Here is a 23,446-nt window from a genome sequence, read left to right as displayed (position 1 = left end):
TGTATGTGCACATAGAAGTCCCTGGAGATTTGCCACCAGTTAAAAATCCCTAGAAAGGCTCTGGAACATTCTACAACAATTAGGGGGTGGGTCCAACCAGTTAGGTAGCTCTGCTTGATTTCTCACACCTGTGTGGTCCCTGACTCAGCCAAAATCCAGAGTTACACGGATTCTGGTATGAAATATGAAGTGTGGCCTGGAGGAGAGATCAGAGGAGGAACTGAAGTCTGGCTGAGACAGCAGGGTTGGAGAGGAGGAAGGGCCACACGACAAACGGCAGAAGCAGAATTGCCAGCACTTGGTGACCAGTTGCATGTAAGGATTAAGAAGAGTTCCAGGTTGGGGGCCAGGTGAAAGGTGATGTCCTTAGCTGGGAGAGATAATGAAAGAGGACTGGGTTCAAGTGTGATTGTTGAAATGGAATACCTGTGAATGCCTCGGTGGGGATAGAGGGGCTCAGCTGGAAACTGAGGTCTAGAGCTGAGGTGAACCAGCAATACTGAGGACTCGAAGCTGCAGACGTGGCGTCTACATCAGGGCTCAGAAGCCTCTCTCAGAGGTAGGGTGACCGAATGGTCTGGTCCTGGTTTACACCCTCTGCCCTGGTTTATGCCTATAAACCTATCCCTGTTAGCACCTCCTGCACTCTCAAAAGTGTCCCAGCTTGGATGACAAACTGCCTTCCAGTCACAGCTCTGCTTCTTTCCTGCTGTGTGACCTTGGAGCAAAGCATTTCTGCTCTTGGAGTCTCTGTTTCTTTCCTCTGCAAAAGATGGAGATTGAACAGTGATCTGAAATGTCTCTTCCTCTGAGAAGTTAGTTGTGTGCATCTTATCTGGTGCCGTTTCTCTTGGGGTTCAGGTCACCTGATGTGGGGTGTCAGTCATCTCCGAAGAGAGCGTTTGTGTGTGTGTGTTGAGGGGGATCTCTCTGGGGTACCGAGGCTGAGGACGGGAGTCCATGGAACCCTTTCAGCACCAGCCTATGTCTATGATGGAGCTATCTGGCTCACGGACTGGCGGCAATCGGTAAGAAGGCACCCGGAACTTGGAAAGTGGGGGCGGAGGGGGCGGTATTAAGCTTCGGTGACAAGCTGGGAAGGCAGTGGGATTTGCAGTTAAACGAGCTTCAAGTCAAGCTGCTACTTGACCTCTCTGAGTCTGTCTGCTCATCAGTAAAATGGGGTTAATTAGGCGGCCTCGCCAGGATGTGTGAAGCTGGAGGTGATATACGTCCTAGAGGCAGCAAGCGCTGCTGGGATCGCGGCGGCAGAAGCTTTGGGAAGTGAAGTAGGACCCCGAGCGGGACCGGAGGCGATTCCCGGAGGCCGGGGCATCAGCGGGCGAGGAAAGGGGGATCCGAACACGCTCGTCGGGGAAGGGGGGGCCGACCCCCACCACCGACACGGCGGATGCCGCTTCGCGTCCACGTCTTCCTTCCTGGCGCCCGCCGGGGGTCTCGGTCCCCGGCTGTCACCTGGACGCTCGGGGATGGGGCGGGCGAGCCGGGCGGGCGGGGAGGCGGGCCTTGGCGGCGGCTGCGGGCGCCAGCCGGGGGGTGGGGCGAGGGGCGGGGGGCGGGGGCCGGCGCCCCGCTGGGAGGCCGGCCACGTGACGCCCGCAGCACCGGCCGGGCCGCCAGGCGGGGAGCGCCGCGGCGGCCCCAGGAGGTGGCGGCGGGCGCGGAAGCCCGGGCCGCGCGGGACTGGCCGTCGGGGCCCCGGGACGGCGGCCCCGGGGACGCCCATGCCATGGAGAAGTTGGCGGCCGGGCTGGCGGGCCTGCGCTGGAGCATGGGCGCCTTCCCGCTCGACCTCATCGTCAGCCGCTGCCGCTTGCCCACGCTTGCCTGCCTCGGGCCAGGTACCGGGGGTGTTGGGAAGGGCGACTGGGGGGCCACGGGGCCATCGGGGACTCTCCCGGGCCCATGAGGATGCGGCCCCTGCCCTCCCGCTCCTCGGCACGGGCACCGCGCTGCTCCCGGAGCGCCTCCCAGGAGAGCCGGGGCCCACGAACCGAGGGGCCGCCTCCTTCTGGGCCCCACGGACGGGCACAGGGACAGAAACCTGGGACAGGGACTGGGGCCGGGCCCGGGACAGAGTTCTCCGGCCCAGCTGGAGCCCGGAGCGCGGCGGAGCCGCCAAGTCCGCCCCGTCGGTGCACCCCCTTCCCTCGCCGCCCTCAGACCCCCGCCCGGGCCGCGCCCCCCTCCATCCTTTTGTCTCCGGCCTCTCACCTCGATCCTCCCGTATCCCTTGGGCCTCGGACTCTGTCTTCCCACCGCTGCCGCCCCCCAGCCCCGCTCTGTCCCTCTTGGGACCCTTCTCGCACCCTCCTTTCGCGGCCTGGGGAGCAGCCTCCGGTCCCCGGGGGCCGGCAGACTACCTCTGGGCCTGAGTGAGCGAGTCCTCCCGCCGGGCGGGCCCCCGAGCCCCCGGACCTCCCCACATCTTGCCTCACTTCTCCTTGGGGCCCGGGGGCCCGGGCTACTCTGCTGATGCTTGCGGGCCCGAGAGGGGCGCCCGGAGGCTGCGCCGAGCAAGTGGACCGTTTGGGGGAAGAGGGGCTGCTTGGCTGGGGGAGGGGCAGGAGCCGGGGCTGGCAGCCAGGCCGGGGGTTTTGTGTGTGAGAAGAATAGGGGTTTGGCCCGCGTTGGCACACTCGCTTCCCTGAATGCTAATGGAGCCCGCGGCCACAGGCTCCTCTCCTCTCCCCTCCGCGGGGCCAGCAGCCACCCCTCCTACCCGCGGCGGCGGCGAGGAGTGGGCACAGTGCGCGTCACCGTGTCCCAGGAGCGGGCTCGGTGAGAGCGTCTATGCCTGGGCCGTCGGGCAGGGTTGCCCGGCAGTCCAACGTCTTGTTTTCCGGATCGTCGGCGTGTGATGCCGAGACTGCCCATGTCAACAGCAAGGCTGTGTGTGTGTCTGCGTGTGAATGGAATATGCTGGCCCTAGATTGTGCCTGGCCACTTCCCACACGTCCTCTCTGGCATCTCCCCCACCCCAGGGGCGGGGGTCCTTGTTGAGTTCCTCAATCTGTCAGGCCTCCTTTGGGCTCCCTGACACCTCTGGCACCCTTGTCTTGCCTCCTACTGTAACCCGTTGTAATGGTCAGTTTCTACTGGGCTGCGGGCTCCTTGAGCTGGGGCATCCTGCCTGACAAAGATGGAAGGAGTAAATGAATGAGGGAACGAGCAACTGGTGTGATGGCCCAGTTACCTGGTGTCTTTCTGTGACAATGGTGGCTATGGCTGTGGTCACCTTATGTGATCGAAACTGTGAGTGTGAATATGTGATCAAAAGTACGTCTTGAAGTCTTGAAGGTCCCTGTGTGCCTGTGCATTTGGGAGGGCCCCCTTAGTGGGACCATGGGACTGAGTTGTGTCATTGGGGTGATAAGCAAGCCCCTGTCACTGTGGGCCAGGTGGCTGTGCTGGCTCAACTACTGGTGACCATGACCCGTGGTTGTTGGTGTGTGTCCCGTGTGACGGTGGCCTGCATCCCTTGGAAGGGCAGCCTGGGGCTTAGGAGCGCTCTAAGAGGAGGTTACAGAGTAGGAAAGCCTCCTCTGCCTCAGGTGAGGAATTGAGGAGAAAGGCTCCCCCCTTCCCCCCGCCCCCATACACAGGGTGGAAGCCAGGCCCTTCCTGCAGGTCCTGAACACATCCCCCTCCCCCCATCAAATGCACACACTTCAGGGAGTCCCCAGCCATCAGAGTAAACCATTTCCCATTTGGTTGGGTGGCAGAAATTTATTAAGTTGCGTCTGAGGGGGCTGGGAAGGAGGCATCCCTCACAGCCACCCTACTCACCAGCTGCAACCAGGAGACGGCTCAAAGGCCTCCTGGAAGCTGGGCCAGCCCTCTGCTCTCCTGGAAACCGGTGCTGGGGTTGGAGCCTCTGGGGCCTGACGGCTTGGCCCCCGTGCAGCTTCTCACAGGACTAGCCCCCATCACTCTTCTAAATCCACCCCCTTCCTCTGGCCTTCATCACTGTGTTCCAAAGACTGGAGGGGATGAAGGGCCGAGGGAGGGAGAGCCAAGAAGCAGCTTCTCTGAGGTGGGATCAGGGGGTATCTGAGACTTTCTCCTCTCTCCTTTGAGGTCCCTTGTGTGCAGGAGACTGTCTGTGGCAGTGGGTGAAAAGAGAGCCCAAAGAGAGCCAGGAATCAGCTTCTGTAAGCCCTGCCGTTCTCCTGACCCGAGTGACCCATAGCTCTGGGGTTCACCATGGACGGCCCCTTCTCGGCCCTCTCTGTGCCCCACCAAGGCCCTCCTTTCCTGGCCTAGGAGCCGACTCTGGGGCTGAGAATTCTGCTGGTCTCGGTTCAGGTGGTTCTGAGGCCCAGCTCAAGTGTCTGCTGCTCAGCACTGTCTCCCATCCTCTCTCCTGCCCCACACGCCCCCTCAGCTAGTTTACTGCCCCTTCTGTGAGAACTCGGACAGCCTCCATTCAGCGCCTCAGACTTGGCCTGTATTCTCTGTTCACATCTCTTCCCACCTCCCCCTGGGCCTAAGGGCTCCTGGAGGGCAGAGGCTGGGCCCATCCGCTGGGAGCCCCTGGCTCCAGCACAGGGCCTGGGACAGCAGGCAGTCCAATCGAATGACGAATGCAGGACGGAGGCTGGGCCGGTTGCTGGGGCCCCATCGGGAGCCTGAGCCCTGAGAGAGGGGGCCTGATTCAGCCCCTAGGTCGCAGCTGGCAGCCTGCCTGTCCCTTGAGCGTTGCTGCTCTGGACCGGGATCATGGGGAGCTGCCCCGGGGGACTCTCGGTGGGGAGATCACCCTGCCTATTCTTCCCGCCCCTCCTAACGTTCTCTTTTCTGTCCTTCCTCCCCTACCTCCTTTCCCCTCTCAGGGGAGTATGCCGAGGGCGTCAGTGAGCGAGACATCCTGCTCATTCACTCCTGCCGCCAGTGGACAACGGTGACAGCCCACACCCTGGAGGAGGGTCACTATGTCATCGGGCCCAAGATTGACATCCCCCTGCAGTACCCAGGTGTGCCCAGCCAGGGACAGATGGCACAGAGCCGGTGGGAGGTGTAGGCAGGGGGGTAGGGGTGGGGAGGTCTTGGAGGAAACTGTTGGTGACTGGCTTTTCCTTAGAGCCACAGGGGTGAGCAAGGTCATGGCTGGCAGGGTGGTGATTAGGGTTAGGGTTAGAGTTAGGGCCCAGTGGTTTTCATACTGTTTTGTGGAGCCCTGGGTTTCTGGTTGCAAACCTTTGATTCCCATTTTATTTTAAAATAGATTTGAAACTAATGTTTTTTAAAAAAGTACCCGCACCCTTAAACTGCTACAAATCAAACCTTAACCCTGACTAGAGACCTTCAGCATGTACCATTACATACCGGTGGTACCTCTGCCTCATTAACACTTTTTGCACCGACCCTCAAAGGGCATATCTCCTGCTAGGATCCTCTCAGTACCGTGCAACCAAAAGACTTCAAAAACAGACGGAGGCTCAGGCTGATTATGTGGCTGCATCTGCCTGCTCTAATCCTGTGTTTCCCAATTTTTGTGTTAAACTTATTGTTTTCACTGATTGATTTAAGTGAATGTTAAAATTGTAGGCTTTTAGATAAGATTCTGCAATGAATTTCTAATTTTATCTGTTATATATATGATGCTGATGTCCTAAAGGTTTTGTTTGAAGAGAGGATTCTGCTGCTAAAAAAAGAAAGTACAGCCCTTTCGTTTTACACACAGTGAAACGGAGGGCCTAAGAAGGGAAGTGACTTGCCCAGGGTCACACAGCTAGTAATCAGCAGAGCCAGGGCTAGCACCCAGGTGTCTTGACTCCTGGGCTCTTGCTTGCTGCCACCTCAGGAATGCAGGGCTGTTGTCCCCTGTGTGGGAGGGATGTGAGTCCCGTGGCCCCATGCCAGAGATGCCCCCATGTGAGCCCAGGATCCCACAGCTCCGGCACGTTAAACGCGCACTGCATTTCAGACACTGGGCAGAGCGTCGTTGCCTTGGCATGCTCACAGCGACCCCGTGAGGGAGTCTCGTCGAGCTCCAGGAGTTAGTAGTTAGCCCAGCCCTGTGTTTAACTGCTGCCCACCCCCCAGCAAAGGCCGGGATGCTTTGAGCTGGGAAGGCTCACCGTCCCTTCCTCACAGGTATGCTGTTCCCCTTCTGGCACTGCCTGGGTCTCCCCGGAGTCAGTGGGACAGGACTAAACCCTTTACTGGGCTCCTGCTCTTTACAGCGCCCTGTGCGGCCCATTTTAAACATGAGGAAACTGTCACAAGTGTCTTTCTGACCTGGCCTGGAGCCCTTGGGGAGGCCTGCCCAGGCTAGAAACTTCCCAGCCTGGGTATCTGGCCTTGGTCCAGGGAGAGGTCCCAGGTCTTCTTCTTGGGATAAAAAAAAAAAGCAAAGATTGGGGGACTTCCCTGGCGGTCCAGTGGTGAAGACTTGGCGCTTGCACTAATGGGGGCACAGGTTCAATGCAAAAAAAAAAAAAAAAAAAGCAAAGATTGGAAAAAGCCTTCACTGACAGAAATATGACTTACTGCGCCATTTCGGTTGTGTCATTAAAAATCCGGGAAACCTAGGTACAGAGCCTCCTGGGAAACTCTGGGTTCACGGAGCTCCTGGCCCTTTCCCCCCCATCTCTTTCGGTGCCCTTGTGTACGGCGGGTGACAGCTGGCTGCCGAGGTGTCGCATCCCCAGCTCCATCTTTCCGGTGGGCCGCTCGTGGGCCGCTCGGCCCCGCCTGGATGGGGGCTGGGTGGCCGAGGCCCCCCCCTAGGAGGGGGAGGGGCTGGGCCGCCGGCGGGTTAATGAGGAAGCTCTGAGTGCACAGCTCCGAGCTGGTTCCTCCTAATGAATTAATAATTGCTTGCGCGGGCAGGCGGGCGGGGCGGACCGCGGAGAGAGTCGGCGGGAGGCAGCCGGCGGCGGGAGGCGGTGGAGGGAGAGGGGAGGAGGGCTCAGGGCGATGCCCTGATGCCCTGCAGCGAGTGGCGTGGGGGCCGCTGCTGGAGAGCCGGGTCTCCAGGCCAAGGCCCACCGCCCGGGGAGGCGGGGAGACCGGACTCCTCCGGGACGACCCCCCCCGCGCCCCGCCAACTCCCCGCCTTGCCCTCTGCGCGGTGCCTCTCCCGGCGCAGGCCGCGGACCCTGCGGAGCACCGGGCAGATGCGTCCCTTGAGCCAAGTAGTATGCTTCCACTTTACAGATGGGAAAACAGAAGCCCATGGGGATTAAATAATTTGCTCAAGGCCACACAGGTGGTAGCTGGCAGAGCTGGGATTCAGCCAGGTCTGTCCGACTCCCAAGTCTGTGCATTTACCCACCATTCTTTATGGAGCGTTTGTTACGGGTCAGGTGCTGGCAGGGAGGGGTGACAAACAAGACCCTGCTTCAGGCTGGAAGGGACGGTCGGGGCTGCTGCGTAACCGTGCTCTGGGAATCACGGACAGGGAGGAGGGGCAGGTCAGGGTGGGGCAGGTCCCTAGAGCCGCAGGGGACCTCGGGTCTTATGGAGGGGGAGGCAGGAGAGGAAGCTGCCCCCAGTGGGGCTGCAGAGGGAGGAAAAGGCTTCCAGGGGCCAGAGCATCACCCCCGGGAGGTCTACCTTCCTTCCTCCCCGCGGTGATGACCGGGCTGGGCTCGGGCTGCGGCGGAGGGGGCGGTGCCGGCTACCATGGTTACATCGATCTTCCCTGCCGCACCCTCCCCCCGGCTCTAGCCCTGACTTGGCTCCAGCTCTCCCCACAGGGGGCAGTGGGCACATCTCCCTGCCTGGCTGCTTGGGGTTGGGGGGTTTGTGTGTGGACATGGGGGAGGCGACTGGGTGAGGGATGGGGGCTACTTTTCTTGGATGGTAGCAGACCTGTGACTCCTGCTTTCTGACCTGCAGATCACTGTTCCTTGCTAGGTCCCCTCCCCAGTTTATCCCTGCTGTCCTCTAGGGCTGTGGCTCATCCGAAGCCTCTTCCTACCAGGGTCTCAGAGTGGTTGGGGAAGGATGGGGGATGGGATGTGGGGTATGTTCCCTCCAGCTCTCTCCTGGGCATTTCCCCCTCTATTTCTTGGTTATCACTTTTCCTGCTCATAGATGTTGATGCTGCAGGCTCTGCCCCTGGCCCTCTGCTCTTCATACTCTGCATTACGGAGTGCGTGTCTCAATCCGGGTTTCTGGTTGGGCTTTGGGGGCTCCAAGAACCACCCCCCTGTACTATATACAAAATGCTTTTTTGTGTGTTCCTGCTAGGGGTACACTGTGGGATTTCTCTGGGAAGAGGGTCCCCAAAGGGTCAAGATACTCTGTTCTTCCTCTTTCCTGAGCTATCTTGCCTGCTCCACAGCTGACACTGCCTCCTGTGGGCTGGTGACCTTCTGTCTGTTACTTCTGACTAGGCATCCTCAAGCGCTGCACCCACACGCTCGCCTGCCCTAGGAACAGCCCCTGCAGGGCCTCATTTGGCCTCCCCAGTTTGGCCGGTGCTCCGCAACTCGTTCCTTCCAGGGTCCCAGTTTTGGTTAACAGCTGTGCCGTCTCCATTTCTGACCAGGCTGGTGACCTGAGTCCCTTCCTCCACCACCTACTCACCAGTCTGATGAGGCTCCCTACCTCGAAAGTACCTCTTGGTCTGCTCAGTTTTGCTATTCCCTCAGTTGCTGCCCTGGCTCTTTTCCAGAACTCATTACTAAGTTATTTACCTGAATGGTGTCCCTGTTATCTTTATAGAGTTCAACTTTGATCTCGGTCTTTCCTTGCTCAGAACACTCCAGGGGGTTTCATTCTTACAGAATAAATCCCTACCATATGTCATTCAGAGCCTTTCATAACCCAGTTGCTGTCTGCTTCACCCCTGTCATCACCCCGCTCAAGTCCTGCCCTCCAGGCACTCACCACTTCGGGCAGGCAGTCTGCTTCCGTGACTCCGTGTCTTTGCTCACGCTATTTCTTCCATGTAGAATGTCCATTCCGTAAAACTCTTTTCATTCTTATGATCCCCTCAGACTGCCAGGCAGATTTCCCCCAACTCAGTGGTCTTCTCACTCTTTAGTCATGAGTCTGGTGTAGCATTTGTCACATCCTGCCGTCACACACTATATCTGGATTCCCATGCGGGCAGACTGTCTTACCCAGATTTGCACCCCCTGTCGGGGCAAGGCTAGTGTCTGGCACATAGTGGGTACTCCACAAATGTTTGTGGAATGAATAAATGAATGGACTATGACTGCAGCCACCACCAGAAACACTGCAGAAGCTAGAGTCACCTTGTCTTCTCTCAGCTTATATGAGACTCTCTTCCTTTTGTGTAAGGGCTAAGAAGAGGCCATCCGTCCAGATGCCAGCGTGGTTCACAGCCTGTCTTTGTGCTCACACAGGTGGGCACATAAAAGGTGTGTGGCCAGTGAGGTTAGACAGTTTACACAGAGGGGTGTCAACTTTACGGATTATCATCATTCTTTTTTTTTTTTTTTTTTGGTGGTACGCGGGCCTCTCACTGTCGTGGCCTCTCCCTTTGCGGATCATAGGCTCCGGACGCACAGGCTCAGGGGCCCAGCCGCTCTGCGGCATGTGGGATCTTCCCGGACCGGGGCACAAACCCGTGTCCCCTGCATCGGCAGGCGGATTCTCAACCACTGCGCCACCAGGGAAGCCCGATCATTCTTTAAAGTCTGTGTCTGCTGGGGGCATCTGCTGAGCCAGCCAAACACAGCCCTGGACTGCAGGTTGGGAAGACCTCATCCGAGGGAGGAGGCTTTGCTGGGCTCAGATCAGAGGCCTCTGGGACAGTGGGGCTGGATGTTGGATCAGAGGAGGATTTGGGAACAGATTAGGAGTGAGAGTTGCTCTCCCTGGATCTCCGAAGACTGGGGCTGGGCCCCTGGTCTGCCCATTGCATCAGTGTGGGTTAGCAATCCAACCCAGATACATAGAATGCCAGATCCAGGTGGGGCCCAAGAGCATCTGCTCCAGCTTCCTCAGCTGAGGACTCAAAGCCCCAGAGAAGGGAAGGGATTTGTCTAGGGTCATAGCAAATCAGAGTGGGGCTGAGACCAAGCTAGGGATCAGCATACCCAATGCCACACTAATGCTTGGTCCGAGGATAGCTCTGTGTCCAAGTGTTTGGGGGCCAGTTTGCACTTGGGTTTCTCTGGGCAGGCAGCTGCTAGCCTTACCGCACACCCACAAGCTGTCCACTGGGTAAGGGCTGGGCTCTAGTTGTTAGGAATCTGTGCTCACCTCCCTGCTGAGGCTGGAATCAGCTGACCAGCTCCTTCCACTAATGCACACGTGCCCTTCTGACCACCTGAGTTCCAGAGAGGCTGGCTGAGATGAGTGGAACAAGAAGCAGGGACAGTGAGGCCTCTCCGGATACAGGCTAGGCTCCCAGCAAGCAGGCCCACCCTAGCAGCAGCCTGCATTCCTTCCTGTGCAGGGAAGTTCAAGCTCCTGGAGCAGGCCCGGGATGTTCGGGAGCCCGTGAGGTACTTCAGCAGCGTGGAGGAGGTGGCCAGCGTCTTCCCTGATCGCATCTTTGTGATGGAAGCCATCACCTTCAGTGTCAAGGTTAGTCCTTTCTGCACCAGGCACGGTGTCCCCAGGTTTCCATTATCCTCGGGGACAAGCCTGACCCTGGTTGAAGGGTGGCCTTTGAGCTCTAAGAGGTAAGAGTGTCACAGTGTGGCTTCTGGCAGCCCCTTGAAAGCCTCTGGCTAGGTGTATGAACTTCCTGGAGCTTCCTGCAAAAGGTGGGGAAGCAGGAAGTGTGTGTGGAGGGTCACGGCCTGACTGGGAAGCCTTTCAGGGCAGCCATCCTCTCAGCCACTGGTGGTGGTAGTATAGCTGTGGGGCACATAGTGCACATGGCCCCCCACTTATGTACAGGCGGTTCTTGCCTGTTTATAAACCCTCTGCTTATCCATCAATTCATTTCTCTTCAGAGTAGTCTTGTTGAATAGGTGGAGGATTGTTATCGCCCTAATTGTAAAAAATTATAACAAAAGTTGCCATATACTGAATATTTTCAAAGTACTTCATTGTACATGTAGTTTATTTAATCCTTACAGCAATTCTTCCAAGTAAGAGTAACTAAGGTCCCTGAGAGGTAACTCACTGAAGGCTGCACAGCCACCACGTGGCCCCTCCAGGATGGAGTGTCCTCAGTCCACTGCTCTTGATCTGGTCTTAGCCCTGGGAAAGCCCCAAGAGGAGCGCAGTCCTCCTGGGTCCCATCCCGGTGGCTTTCCCGGGGCCCTGGCTAAGGCCTCCCGCCGTTTCTGGGATCCCCAGGTGGTGTCAGGCGAGTTCAGCGAGGACAGTGAGGTGTACAACTTCACGCTGCACGCCGGCGACGAGCTCACTCTCATGGGCCAGGCGGAGATCCTGTGCGCCAAGACCACCAAGGAGCGCTCACGCTTCACCACTCTGCTGCGCAAGCTGGGCCGGGCCGGGGCACTGGCTGGGGTGGGCGGCGGCGGCGGCGGCCCGGGGGGCCCGGGGGCCGCGGGTGGCAGCGGGGGTGCCAGGCCCATCAAAGGCAAGATGCCCTGCCTCATCTGCATGAACCACCGCACCAATGAGAGCCTGAGCCTGCCCTTCCAGTGCCAGGGCCGCTTCAGCACGCGCAGCCCTCTGGAGCTGCAGATGCAGGAGGGCGAGCACACGGTGCGCGCCATCATTGAGCGCGTGCGGCTCCCGGTGAACGTGCTGGTGCCCAGCCGGCCGCCGCGCAACCCCTATGACCTGCACCCGGTGCGGGAGGGCCACTGCTACAAGCTGGTCAGCATCATCTCCAAGACGGTGGTGCTGGGGCTGGCGCTGCGCCGCGAGGGCCCGGCGCCGCTGCACTTCCTGCTGCTCACCGACACGCCGCGCTTCGCGCTACCGCAGGGCCTGCTGGCCGGGGACCCGCGTGTCGAGCGCCTGGTGCGTGACAGCGCCTCCTATTGCCGCGAGCGCTTCGACCCCGACGAGTACTCGACCGCCGTGCGCGAAGCGCCCGCCGAGCTGGCGGAAGACTGCGCCAGCCCGCGCCGCGCGCGCCTCTGCCTGCCCGCGCCCGCGCGCGCCCTCGGGCCCGCCCGCGCCCCCGCCCCCGCCTCCGGCGCCGGCCCGCCCGGCGACGGCGACCAGGAGTACGTGAGTCCCGACTGGGCCAGCGCGCCCGACTCCGCCGCGCCGCCCGCCGAGATCCCCTACGAGGAGCTGTGGACGCACCAGGCGGCCGAGGGCAGGACCCGGCCGCTCCCGGGGCCCGACCTCATCTCCTTCGGGGCCGCCGGGCCGCCCCGCCTGGAGCCCGAGGCGGCCCCGCCTCCAGTGCCTCCCAAATCCGAGGCGGTGAGTGGACGCGGTGGAGGCGAGGAGCGGGGGAGGCAGGGCTCTGAGCCCTGTGGGCCCCATCCTCCAGGGGGGTGGCCAGCCAGGGGTCAGGGTTTGGGCTCGAAAAGCTCGTTCTCCTGGGCCCCAGCCTTGGCATCTCGGTCTCCAGCCCCCGGAGTGTATGACAGAGGGTGGCCGAGGTGGGGAAAGGGGAGAAAACAAGGAGGAAAGAAACGCAGGAGCATTTGTAGGAAGGGATACCAGGGACGGTGGCATTGGGAGTTGTGGGGACAAAGATGCCAGCAGGTCCCCAGCCCCAGAGAATTGGGGATGAGCCTAGAACAGTGTTACCCAGAAGGTTCCACAGAACAAGGAGTCCTTTAAGTTGTCCAGTGTAAAGAAGGTTCAATGGTGAAGTAAGTTTAGAAAATGTAGCCTGTGATGCCCAGCCTTCCCCCTCCTCACTTTGGAGCCGCAGAGTATTGGTATAATAAAGGCTCTGAGAAGTCCTGCACGAAGGAAGCCCGTTTATCTGTGTTTAACACAGAATTTTCCAACCGAGCTTGTCCACAGACTATGGACAACACCTATGAACGTCACATGGATGTTCTGACGTATAAGGCAGCGATCCAGATGGCAGATACTTTTCCTTCCCTTTCTTCTCCTCGTTACACGTTTTTCTTCTTATTTCTCTCCTTTTCCTTGAGGAGGGAATATGTCTACTTAACTGATTGTTTTTTATCTACTTCTCTATTTTTTCTTACATTCAAGATGGATTTCCAAGGCCACAGGAGACAGTGTATGTGTTGTCGGCTCTCGATGAGTGAAACGGGCTGGAGAGACGAGAAGGGGTGGGTGGCTGGGTGAGGAGCTGGGGTGTAAGGCAAGGCAGGCTCTTGGCAAAGTGGGGCAGTGTCAGTCCCAGACGCCGCCCTGGCCCAGCTGCCTGGGGACTGGGGGTGGCGTCATGGCCCTGTGCTTTGCAGGTGAAGGAGGAGTGCCGCCTGCTCAATGCCCCTCCTGTGCCCCCCCGAGGTGGCAGTGCCAATGGCCGGCTCTCGGGCAGTCCCCCGGTGCCCCCACGCTTCCCCAAGCTGCAGCCTGTCCACTCCCCCAGCTCCAGCCTCTCCTACTACTCCTCTGGCCTCCAGGATGGGTGAGCCCCTTCCTTCTCTTGGTCCTGGGCCTCCTCAGGTGGATTGAAGCAGGGGAGGGTGGGGAGGGGGGCCAGTGCTGAGGAAGAGGAAGACTTCAGGCCCGGGGTTCAGAGGTTCCGAGCAGTACCTGAGGGAGGGGGCCCCGGGGTCCAGGGCTTCCTGCTTCAGTTATCTCTTCTAAATGATGACAGTCGGTTGGGAGTGTTGTTCTGTTTCCCTCCAGAGTGGGATCTGCCAGAGGGTGGAGTGCTCCTTGCTATTGAAAATTTTCTGCGTAATTCAGTTTAGTTTAATTTTTCCTGGGGAGGCGGTGCCGGGAGAAAGAATAGGGCAATCTCAGAGGGCCTCAGGCGTCGGGGGCTGGGGTGCAGGCCAGCGCTGCTGAGATCGGAGCAGCGGCCTCTGTGACCTGGGGGAGCGGTGGTTTGCTGTGTCGTGTGTGGCCCTGTCGCGTTTCCCTCTTGCTGTGCTTACCCTTCCATCTGTGTCTGTCTCTTTGTCCACAGGGTGGGCTCCCGCAGTGGCAGTGGCTCTCCGTCACCGGATACCTACTCCCTCTATTGCTACCCGTGCACCTGGGGAGACTGCAAGGTGGGCGAGTCCCCCAGCCGCCCACCCCCGGGACCCCTGCCCTCGACGACGCAGCCCAGCCAGGCCTCCCGGGCCCTTGTAGAGCCCCTGAGCAGTGGAGCTGCCTCTCTCTGGGGGGCCGACACCCCGGTCAAGACCTACCACAGCTGCCCGCCTCCATTCAAGCCCTCCTACCCCCAGAAACGCTTCACTCCCCTTGGAGCTCTGAACCCCTTTTCCGGGCCTGCCTACCCCACAGGCCCTTCCGCCGCCTCATCTTCTGGGCCCACAGCCAGCTCAGGTCCCCTGGCTACCTCCAGCCCTGCTCATTCCCCGGGCCCGGGCCCTCCAGGCCAGGCCTATTCGGCTGCTGCCTCCTCCTCCTGTCCCAGCTCCTCCTCCTCTTCCTCTGAGCGGCAGGCACCGGCCCTGGAGCCCTCTGATCCCTTTGAGCTGGGCCGGGGCAGTTCTCCAGAGCCGGAGCTGCTGCGCTGTCAGGAGCCCAGAGCTGTGAGGGCGCCTGGGCCTGGCCTTCTGCCACTTGGACCCCCCAAGGCCTTTGAGCCTGAAGGTTTGGTGCTGCGGCAGGTCCCCGCCCCCCTGTCCCCTGTGGCCCTGCAGGGTCCCGAAGCAGGCAGAGCACGACTCCTCCTCACCCAGGGGCGCCTAGAAGGGCCTCCGGCCAGTCCCCGGGATGGGGCCACAGGCTGGGGCGGCCGGGATGCCTCCTCCTGGCAGCCCCCCGCTGACCTGTCTGCACTCTCCCTGGAGGAGGTCTCGCGAAGTCTGCGTTTCATCGGGCTCTCGGAGGACGTGGTGAGCTTCTTTGCCCGAGAGCGCATTGATGGCAGCATCTTCGTGCAGCTCAGTGAGGACATCTTGGCAGATGACTTTCACCTCACCAAGCTGCAGGTCAAGAAGATCATGCAGTTCATCAAAGGCTGGCGGCCCAAGATCTGACTTCCCAGCTCAGGGCTGCACAACTGGAATTTTGGCCCGGAGGCCCTGGGGGGCCAGCCCTGGGTCTGCAGGGTGACGGCACTCCCAGAGGCGGGGCCTGCCTGCAGGAAGAATCTATGCCAAGACTGAGGCTGCTGAGCAGCCATGGAGAGTGCATCCAGGGAGACACATGTGGAAACGGGGTCCTCTGGGCCAGAGCCCTGCACGCATTCTTGCCTTTCAGTGTGCAGAGTACGCGGGGAAGGGGCTGGAGGCACATTGCTGCGATTCCCATGGGGGTTCAAGAGCAGGCCTTCACGGTGGCCTAACAGCCCCCTCTGTCTTGCTGCAGAGCTCCACTGACAGCTCGCACTTCATAGCTTGTAGGTGCAGGCTGGAGACAAGGGAAGATGGTCCATGATCTAAGCACAAATTCCCCAAGTGCCCTCTCTCCTCTGTGCTCTGTGGGCTTTTAGCCTAGCTGCCCCAGAGTCGGGGTGCCGATTTCTGTATCTTGGGGATGCCCTCCTTTCCCCTCTGCTCCGCTGTGTGTTGGGCCTCTGGCCCTGAACACAGGTGTATCAAGCACAAGCCTGTGCCACCACACCTCAGAGGCTCCACCTGTGGGTTCTGGTTCTTGGCTGATGGCTTTGGAAGAGCACAGCTCTGCTCTTGACCTGCTTATCTAGTTAGGGAGGCAGATGCTCCCCCATGTCTCCAGCGCACAGGCTTCTGCCGCGAGCTCACTGCAACCAGCCCGCCATCCTGCCTGTTGGGTCCAGTCCACGAAGACTCTGACTCTGTGGAAGAGCAGGTGGATTGAGGGCAGCTGCTCCCCGATTCTTGAGGCAAGTGGCCTTCCATCACTCCCATCGGTCTCCTGGCCCGTCACTTGACCCTGGCAAACACATGGTGTCCCTTCGTGGTTTTCTGTCACTGGCACAGGTGGGATGGGGAGGAAAGGGAAAGCACGATGGCTTGGGAAAACCTGCTCTTTTCCTCCTGGAGCTCAGTCCTCTCGCACTTGTTCCCTTGCTTCAAAGCAGGTCTTTGTGCCCTGTGTCTCGAGCACGGTGATCTGCCAGCACCCAGAGCATGTTTGCTGTTGTGTCCGACCCCCCTCCCTCTTCCCCATCTCATCTACCAGAAGCACACTAATTCTCCTAGTGTCAGGCCCAGGGCTTATCAGCCTTCTCGTCTGCCTCGCCGAGATATCTACCCCATCTTTCCATCTGAGAGTAGCGAAGCCGTGCTATTGCTCACGCCGTAAGCAGGCTGCCTCAGCACCGAGGGAATGGGAGTCAGGAAGTAAGAGCACAGAAACTGGGATGCTGAGACGTTGGGTTTCCTTGCCGATCACTCAGTGAATCCTCAAGGGCTGGTGAAATAAACGCTAGACCACTGAAGAGTAGTGCAGGTGGAATTCTGGGCATCAGCTGTGTTCTTTCAGAGGGCCGTGGGGACCTACTGGCACAACGTGTATGCCTGCGGGCAGCAGAGGACATCGGAAACTGTGTACATGGCCCACGTGTTCCTCAGAGGCAGCTGGTGGAGCAGCCCTCGTTCCCTTCCGAACACCCCTCACCAGCCCCTCAACTACAAGAACCCTCAATTCCCACTGATGTTTCAACATGAGTCACACCTGCTGCTAAGCGGAAAGGTCATACTTCAAAGCTCCAAGCCACTCCCCAGGGTGAACCTCCTGCCCTGTCCAAATACCTGCCTTGAGGCTGCTCCGACCCCCCCACCCCACCCCACCCCCCAGAAGCCTGTTAATGGCCTTGGTGTAGAGGATCAGTTCTCTACCTTCTATGGGTCACCTGAGAACTCCCAACTCGGAGATGCCTTGCTTTTAGAGTCTGGCTTCCTAGCTACCAACTGTGCGTGCTGAGTAGAGCTGGAGCTGAGCGAGCTTCCCGCCTGCCAGCCCCCGTAGCAGAGCTAGCCAGGGGGATAGCTGAAGTCCTCGCCACTGGGGCAGAGAAAGGAGGAACTGGTGACATCTCAAAGAGGAGACTGCGCAGCGTGATGGGACTTGAACGATGATGCCGCGCGCGCACGGCGTGGGTCCTTCTGCCCGACCCGGTGAGGAGCCCGAAGCTGTTTACCTGGACCGGGCAATGCTTCTGCCAGAACACAAGCGTAGGAACTTTCCACCAGAGGGCAGGCCGGGGGGAAGCGCGGAGGCTCTAGAAGAGGGGAGACGGCGGTGGGCCACACGGGATGCCTGTGATCACTGTGCAGGCATCTTCCACCTTCTGTGCTCTGGGGCAGCCAAGACGCGCGGGATGCACTGGCCGGGAAAACGTCACCTCCTCTGCTTAATGCCAGCGTTCCACAGGCATCCTGAGGTGCGCACGTGAGCGAGTCACACCAGGAAAAGAACTGGGTAGAACTGCAACGGAAAGGACTCTTTTATACGCCGGCCCTCCACACCTCTCCCGCTGTTCTGCTTCGCCAGGGCCTCTTCCCCACTGTAAGCAGCAGCCCAGCCAAAGCATCTCAATGCAGTTGGTTTAAAAGGCTTTAGGCTCATAAAATCCCACTTTCCATCAACACAGCCTCTCTCTAAAGGTGCTGCCCCAGTACATTCCTACCCCGAGGCACCGGGCTGTATTCCAGCTCAGCCCTTGAAGGAAAGGGGGTTAAACCACAGGGCAAAGACAGAAGAGAAAGCAGTAGGCAGGCAGAGAAGCTGATAAAGTGTTTGATTTTTATTGTTAAATATTTGGCTGGGTGCAGAAGCCCTTACCACCATTGGCCACCACTGGTCTCCCGGGAGGAACAGGCAGCAAGGATGGCTCCAGAGACGCTGCTACTCTGGGCCTCGGGGCTTACTTACAAATTCGTGAGCACAGAGGGTTCCACCTTCCAACATGAAATACAAACTATTTCACAGCCAGACTTCCCTGGGAGGGAGAGATGCTCACAGCTGAAGGCACTTGAATCAAGGCACACACCCAGTGCCAGAATTTGTTTTCCTTCTGGTTACTCTGATAAACCTCGATGCCACTCCGTCGAGAACCAGCGCTACCGCGGTCGGCGTTAGTGGGTGAGTGAGCAGGGTTCAGGGCCCGCTCACTGGTAGAACTTCTTGTTAGGGCTGCTGGCGTGGTCCATAAGCAGCTGGCACGGGGTGAACTGTTTTCCATAGGCAGCCTCGTACTTCCGGAGCCGGTCCACTATCTTCTGAGCGCCGTACAGATCCACAAAGCGGAAGGGCCCTGAAAGGAGAAAACAGGACGTTGTCGAAGGAGAAGTGAAACGAGCTCCGGGATGAAGCAAGCTACCTTCCTGACTTGCAAGCCCGACCTCCGAGACAGGGGGGGAAGCCAAGCCCGAAGACGGCACCGATGTCTCCCTCTGTGGGCGTGGCCAAGACCCCTTCCTGCAGGCACAGGACAGCCTCGTTCACAAATCTGGTCACCAGGCGGTACTGGATGTCTTCGTCCGAGGAGCTGCCAACAGGGAGAGACATTCAGGGAGGGGGAGGGTAAAAGGGGAGGACGCAGGCGCCCCGGTGCAGAACGGGAGTGAGGGCTGGTGCTGCCGGAGCTCCAGGCCAGCCCCAGTGAACCTCCAACGCTAGAGAAGGTGCTGCCCTTGGGAAAAGACAGCAGAGGGCTACTTGCCCTAATTAACCCGAAGCTGGGCACTGAGAACAGGGTCTGGCGGGGTAGACGGTATCTCTTGACATCAGCAGCTGCTGATTACAAATGATAATAAACAGGGTGGAGGGTGAGCAGGCCTAGGAGAACCGTCTTTCTAGTTGCTCTCTGGGACCCTCAGAGGGAAGGCTTCCCAAGGGGTCTTCCCAAGGCTGGGCTGCAGTCCTTACCCTGAGGCCTGGTAGAGGACAAGGTGGAATGTGGAAGGGCAAAAAGTGTTAAGCATCAGGAATGTTCTCTCTGGTCACGTATGTTGATCATAACAAAAATGATGGCAGAGGGTCCAAGAAGCTGCGGGTTGGTGAGAAACATGCTTCTGCACCAATAGCCCCTCAAATGAACTTACACATCAGGCTGAGAAGGCATCTTCAGACTTGCCAAAATACTGTCTATGTCAGAATTCAAATTCTTATTCTTCACACCCTCCTGGTAGATGTAAAAGCCCTTCCCGGACTTGCGACCTAAAAGAAGCAAGGAAAGGGAGAGGTAAATCCTCAGAGCCCGGGCCCTCTTCTCTGCTAGTCTGTTATAAAGCTCTAGCCTCTTTTCTGTATTCCTGAATTTGTAGATCTAGCCTACTCTAGAAATTGGTGTTTGTCAGAAGAGTTGGCAGCGCAGGAAAAAAGAGCTTGTTTTCTGGACCTTGGAAATCTGTGTATCTGGGTAGGAAAGGCCAGGTGGGTGAGTTTTAATGTCCAGGTATGCAACACCAGGCCCTAGGCTGCCCGGGTCCTAGTGCTGGTTTTGTTGCTACTTTGCTGAGAGAGAAAGCCACCTCTCTGGTGGACCTCAGTTACATCCTCTACTCAGAGGTTTACTTCCTCCACAAAGGTAGTCAGACAACATGGAAAGCCTGGACACAGTGCTCCCGCAGTATCACGGGTGTAGAAGAGGCCTCGGGCAGGATGAAATGCCTTCTCAATCTTGCATAGCTTGGGCAACGGCAGAGCCTCAGGAGGCCAGAGTTCTGCCTTTTGTCCATAATCGACAGGCTCAGCCTAAAAAGAGGTGGCCGTGAAATCATGTTTAAACTCCCTCTGACGGTGGGCTCTGTGTTTAGAAAACATACTCTTCCACGCGGGCCTTCTGCAACTCTTTGGTCTCAGGAACTCTGTCATGAACGATGCCAGTTACGTTTCTTTGCGGCTACTCACCCAGGAAGCCCTTGGATATCATCTGCTTCAGCACTTCTAGGCTTCCACCTGCAAACCGCTCCCCAAACACTTTGCCTAGATTTTCTGCTACGTGTTTTGCTACATCCACGCCAACTTCATCCACCAGTGTAGCAGCGCCCACAGGGAAGCCAAAGCTTGTGGTCAGGGAATCCAGCTTCTTAGGGCCAACTCCTTCCTGGATGGGAAGTAAAGCCGGACCTCAGGGGAAGGCCGTCCCAGATTCCCCTAGGGGCTCCTTGTGCTGCCCTCCCAAACGGCCTTGTGCAGCACCCACTTCTCTTCTGGGTGCCGCCTGGCCAGGCCCAGGACTGGGACTGTTTCACTCAGGGAAGCACAAAGAGGCCTGGGAGCCACAAGGGGAAAGGCTGAGCCTTTCCGAACCTACAGAATTTCAAGGAAGTCTAGAGATGAACAAATTATTCATTTCCTTCTTGTTTGCAATCCTGGATCTCAAGAATAACGAGATTCCATGCCGGACAGGGCTAAGTTTCCCGATGCTGAGAGAAGAGACATTCCCGAGGAGTAGTACTGTAGAGTCCTGCGATGCCCAGGTCTGATAAGAGCCCAGCGAGGAGGGGCCACGCCCTTCCCGCCAGTGACCGACCTGTATGGCCACTGGAGGGGTCTGCACGCAGCAGAAGCAGGTGTAGCACCAACCCGACCAAACGGGCCCTGTTGCGGATGGGGATGCAGAAACCGCGCACAGAGCGCGTCGGAGGCCTTTGGCTCGTTGGAGCAGGGAGGATGCTAAGGGAGCAGAGCTAAAATTCTGCCCATTTTAGTGCAGTGTTAGCCCATGACTTTCCAGCCCTGTGTGGAAAGAGAGGGCACCAAAGGGCCTTCTTGGAGAAGAGCCAGGAGTCAGTGTATTAGAAGGAAGCCTGCTCCTCACCTTAACATTACCGGTTTGGAAAACTAGTTTAAAGCGTGGAAGATGCCTCAAACATTCTAACATCGATACCAACCTGGAGAATTCGGATGACTTCAGACATCATGGGTGCGAGGCACCTGGTGGTATAGAAGCCAGGTCCATCCTGCCAAGGGAGAGAATATGAGCTCATGGGCCCCTCAGTTGTGGGCACTTCCCAGGTCTGAAAGCGGTCTCTCTCTCCCAGAAGCCACTTCAAAACTCAAGGGGATTTATAATCTCCATCAGAATCCTTAATATTAAACTGCAGGGGAAGCCATAGCCAGGGGCAGCCTGGCTTGAATGCAGGAGCACAGCAGACGGTCTCACAGTCATCTGAAAGGTCTGGAATGGCTGGGAGAACCCACCATGTCCCAGACCCGGACTCAGCGGTCCACCATTGTCCGTACCGTAGACCACCAAGGGGAAACCATATCACAAGCTGGTGTATTTAGGGGCTTCCCTGGTGGCGCAGTGGTTGAGAGTCCGCCTGCCGACGCAGGGGACACGGGTTTGTGCCCCGGTCCGGGAAGATCCCACATGCTGCGGAGTGACTGGGCCCGTGAGCCATGGCCGCTGAGCCTGCGCGTCCGGAGCCTGTGCTCCGCAAAGGGAGAGGCCACAACAGTGAGAGGCCCGCGTACCGGTGGAAAAAAAAAAAAAAAAGCTGGTATATTTAAACTGAGGAGTTACAAACAAACCTGGAAATATAAGGAGTCTTCTTAGAACTTTTCTGAATCTGCTGCTCTGACACACAGCTCCTTACCTTAACCACAATGATGACCTTCCCCTGTTTGAGACCAACTTCTACAGCAGAAGCAGTTGTGTCCTTAGAAGTTTTTTGAGTTGTGATAATCTCCAGCAGCTGCATCTTGTCCACAGGAGAGAAGTAGTGCATTCCGATCACCTGGCAAGGAGGGACAAAACACCGACAGATTTAAGAACTCTGAGAGGGGAAACTAATAGCATTCTTTTTTTTGCTAGGAAAGCACTGCAGAGAAAGGCGGTTGTAATACACGAATACTGCTTGGTACCGTCAAGTGGTTTGGTTCCATGGTTCTTTGATTAAAAGTCCAGTATGTTCAGGGGAGAGCTAACTGGAATTCTCTTCCATCTGCTTCTAGGGCTTTTCACTAAGGGCAATGGATCCTACCAACAGTTAATGCCAAAATCGCAGCTAAAGGCCAAATTAGATTTACTGGGGAAGAATGAATGAGGGTTCCATTTATATTAATGATGCTGATGGTTTGGGTGAGAGGGTCCACTTTTTATGGGGTGTGGGGGGAGATAGGCAGAAGAATTCCTTACTATGCTGGACTGTCAGAGATATATTTGGATTTTACGTCGATGTGTCTCACCACCGGGATACTGTCGGCCCTTCGTATCCACAGATTTCGCACACACAGGTTCAACCAATGGCAGATCCAACTGGTTGAATCAGATTCAACTGGTCTGACTCCTTGGATCTGAAACCTGAGGATACAGAGGGCTGCCCGTATTCACTGTACTACACTATTTTATATAAGGGACTTGAGCTTCTGTGGATTTTGGTATCTCCTGGTGGTCCTGGAACTAATCCCCCACGGATACCCAGGGACGACCTTACTGGGTTTAAGTAACACTTCTCAACACTCCAATTCCCTCAAGGCTCATTAAACCAGTGACTCTCAAAGTCAAGTGCCTGGACCAGCCGCACTAGCATCACCTGGGAATGTCAGAACTGCAAATGATCAGGGCCTCCCAGACCTACTGAATGAGGAACTCCAGGGGCAGGGCCCAGATCTGTGTTTACGAAGCCCTCCAGGTGATTCTGATACACGCTAGTTTGAGAACAGCCTCATTAAGCTAACAATTAGATAGTCTTCACAACTGACCTGGGAAAGAAGCCTATCCATTAATTTATAGTTTTGCCTCCACTCCCCACGTTAGCTATCAGTTATTAACTACTATCTGCCACTGACTGACTGCTTACTATCCACTATTCATTAACACATTTATCATTTATCCTTTACATTTAATCCACTACAACTCTGTGAACTAGTCAGTCTAATTACCTAGATGAGGAAGAAAGACATCAGGAGGTTAAAATTAGTAGTTCAGGGTCAGTCAGTAAATGGCAGAGCGGGATGCCATCAAGGTCGGCCTGTCTCCGCAGCCTGCCCACTTTCCGTTGTGTAACACACAGGTCACTTGCAGGTTACATCAACTTATCAATCCCAAAGTTGCTTCTAACCTCTAAATTATCCTTCTACTTATGTCTAAAATACTTAAAAAGACAGGACCTGATTCAGACTGTACTCCTGAGCAAAAGGAATTAGCCTTTACCATGTATAATTTACGTACAATAAAACGCACAGATCTTAAAGTGTTCAGTTTGATGAGTTCTGACAACTGTGTATCTACCCACGTAATCACCACCCCAAGCAAAACCTATTGACATCGTTCAAAAAAGCTGTGCCAAAAGGTGGCCAGCTGTGTCCTGGACTGCTGGGACTTCCTCAGCTGTAGCACTGGAGGGCCTGTGTCCTGGGCAAACGGGGGGTGTGGGGGGGTGTTGGTCGCCCTACTTGTGCCCCTGTGGCCTTACTCCTACGCGAATGACCTAGGCAAGCAGGTGCTAAAAAGCAGGTGCTAAAAGCTGCTCAAGATCCCTGGGGGCGAGGACTGCTAAGTGTGATGCTTGTTCCGCTCCACGGGGGAGAAGGGGAGGTTAGCATCCAACGCACAGCAACGGGGTCT

General features: G+C 57.5%; 2 protein-coding genes across 2 annotated transcripts in view; one reads left to right on the top strand and one right to left on the bottom strand.

Annotated features, from left to right (window-relative positions):
• Positions 1-1,678: 1,678 nt before the first annotated feature.
• GAREM2 (GRB2 associated regulator of MAPK1 subtype 2) lies at positions 1,679-16,378 on the top strand. The gene is made up of 6 exons (XM_059079194.2): positions 1,679-1,862; positions 4,857-4,997; positions 10,406-10,536; positions 11,260-12,309; positions 13,278-13,447; positions 13,955-16,378. The coding sequence occupies exons 1-6, from the start codon at positions 1,751-1,753 to the stop codon at positions 14,976-14,978; spliced, it is 2,628 nt and encodes an 875-aa protein (XP_058935177.1). The 5' UTR covers positions 1,679-1,750; the 3' UTR covers positions 14,979-16,378.
• Positions 16,379-17,650: 1,272 nt separating this feature from the next.
• The window catches only part of HADHA (hydroxyacyl-CoA dehydrogenase trifunctional multienzyme complex subunit alpha), a 47,863-nt gene continuing 42,067 nt past the window's right edge, over positions 17,651-23,446 (bottom strand). The window contains exons 15-20 of the mRNA XM_059079197.2: positions 21,474-21,614; positions 20,766-20,834; positions 19,780-19,975; positions 18,972-19,086; positions 18,270-18,415; positions 17,651-18,181 (exon numbers count right to left, since the gene is read on the bottom strand). Coding sequence (XP_058935180.1) covers positions 18,036-18,181; positions 18,270-18,415; positions 18,972-19,086; positions 19,780-19,975; positions 20,766-20,834; positions 21,474-21,614 — 813 coding nt within the window. The 3' untranslated portion in view covers positions 17,651-18,035. The remainder of the gene's footprint in view (positions 18,182-18,269; positions 18,416-18,971; positions 19,087-19,779; positions 19,976-20,765; positions 20,835-21,473; positions 21,615-23,446) is intronic.

This window comes from Kogia breviceps, chromosome 11 (genome assembly GCF_026419965.1).
Source record: "Kogia breviceps isolate mKogBre1 chromosome 11, mKogBre1 haplotype 1, whole genome shotgun sequence".
Lineage (NCBI taxonomy): Eukaryota > Metazoa > Chordata > Mammalia > Artiodactyla > Physeteridae > Kogia > Kogia breviceps.
The sequence above is the reverse complement of the archived record's forward strand: the minus strand, read 5'-3'. Positions and strand labels throughout refer to the sequence as shown.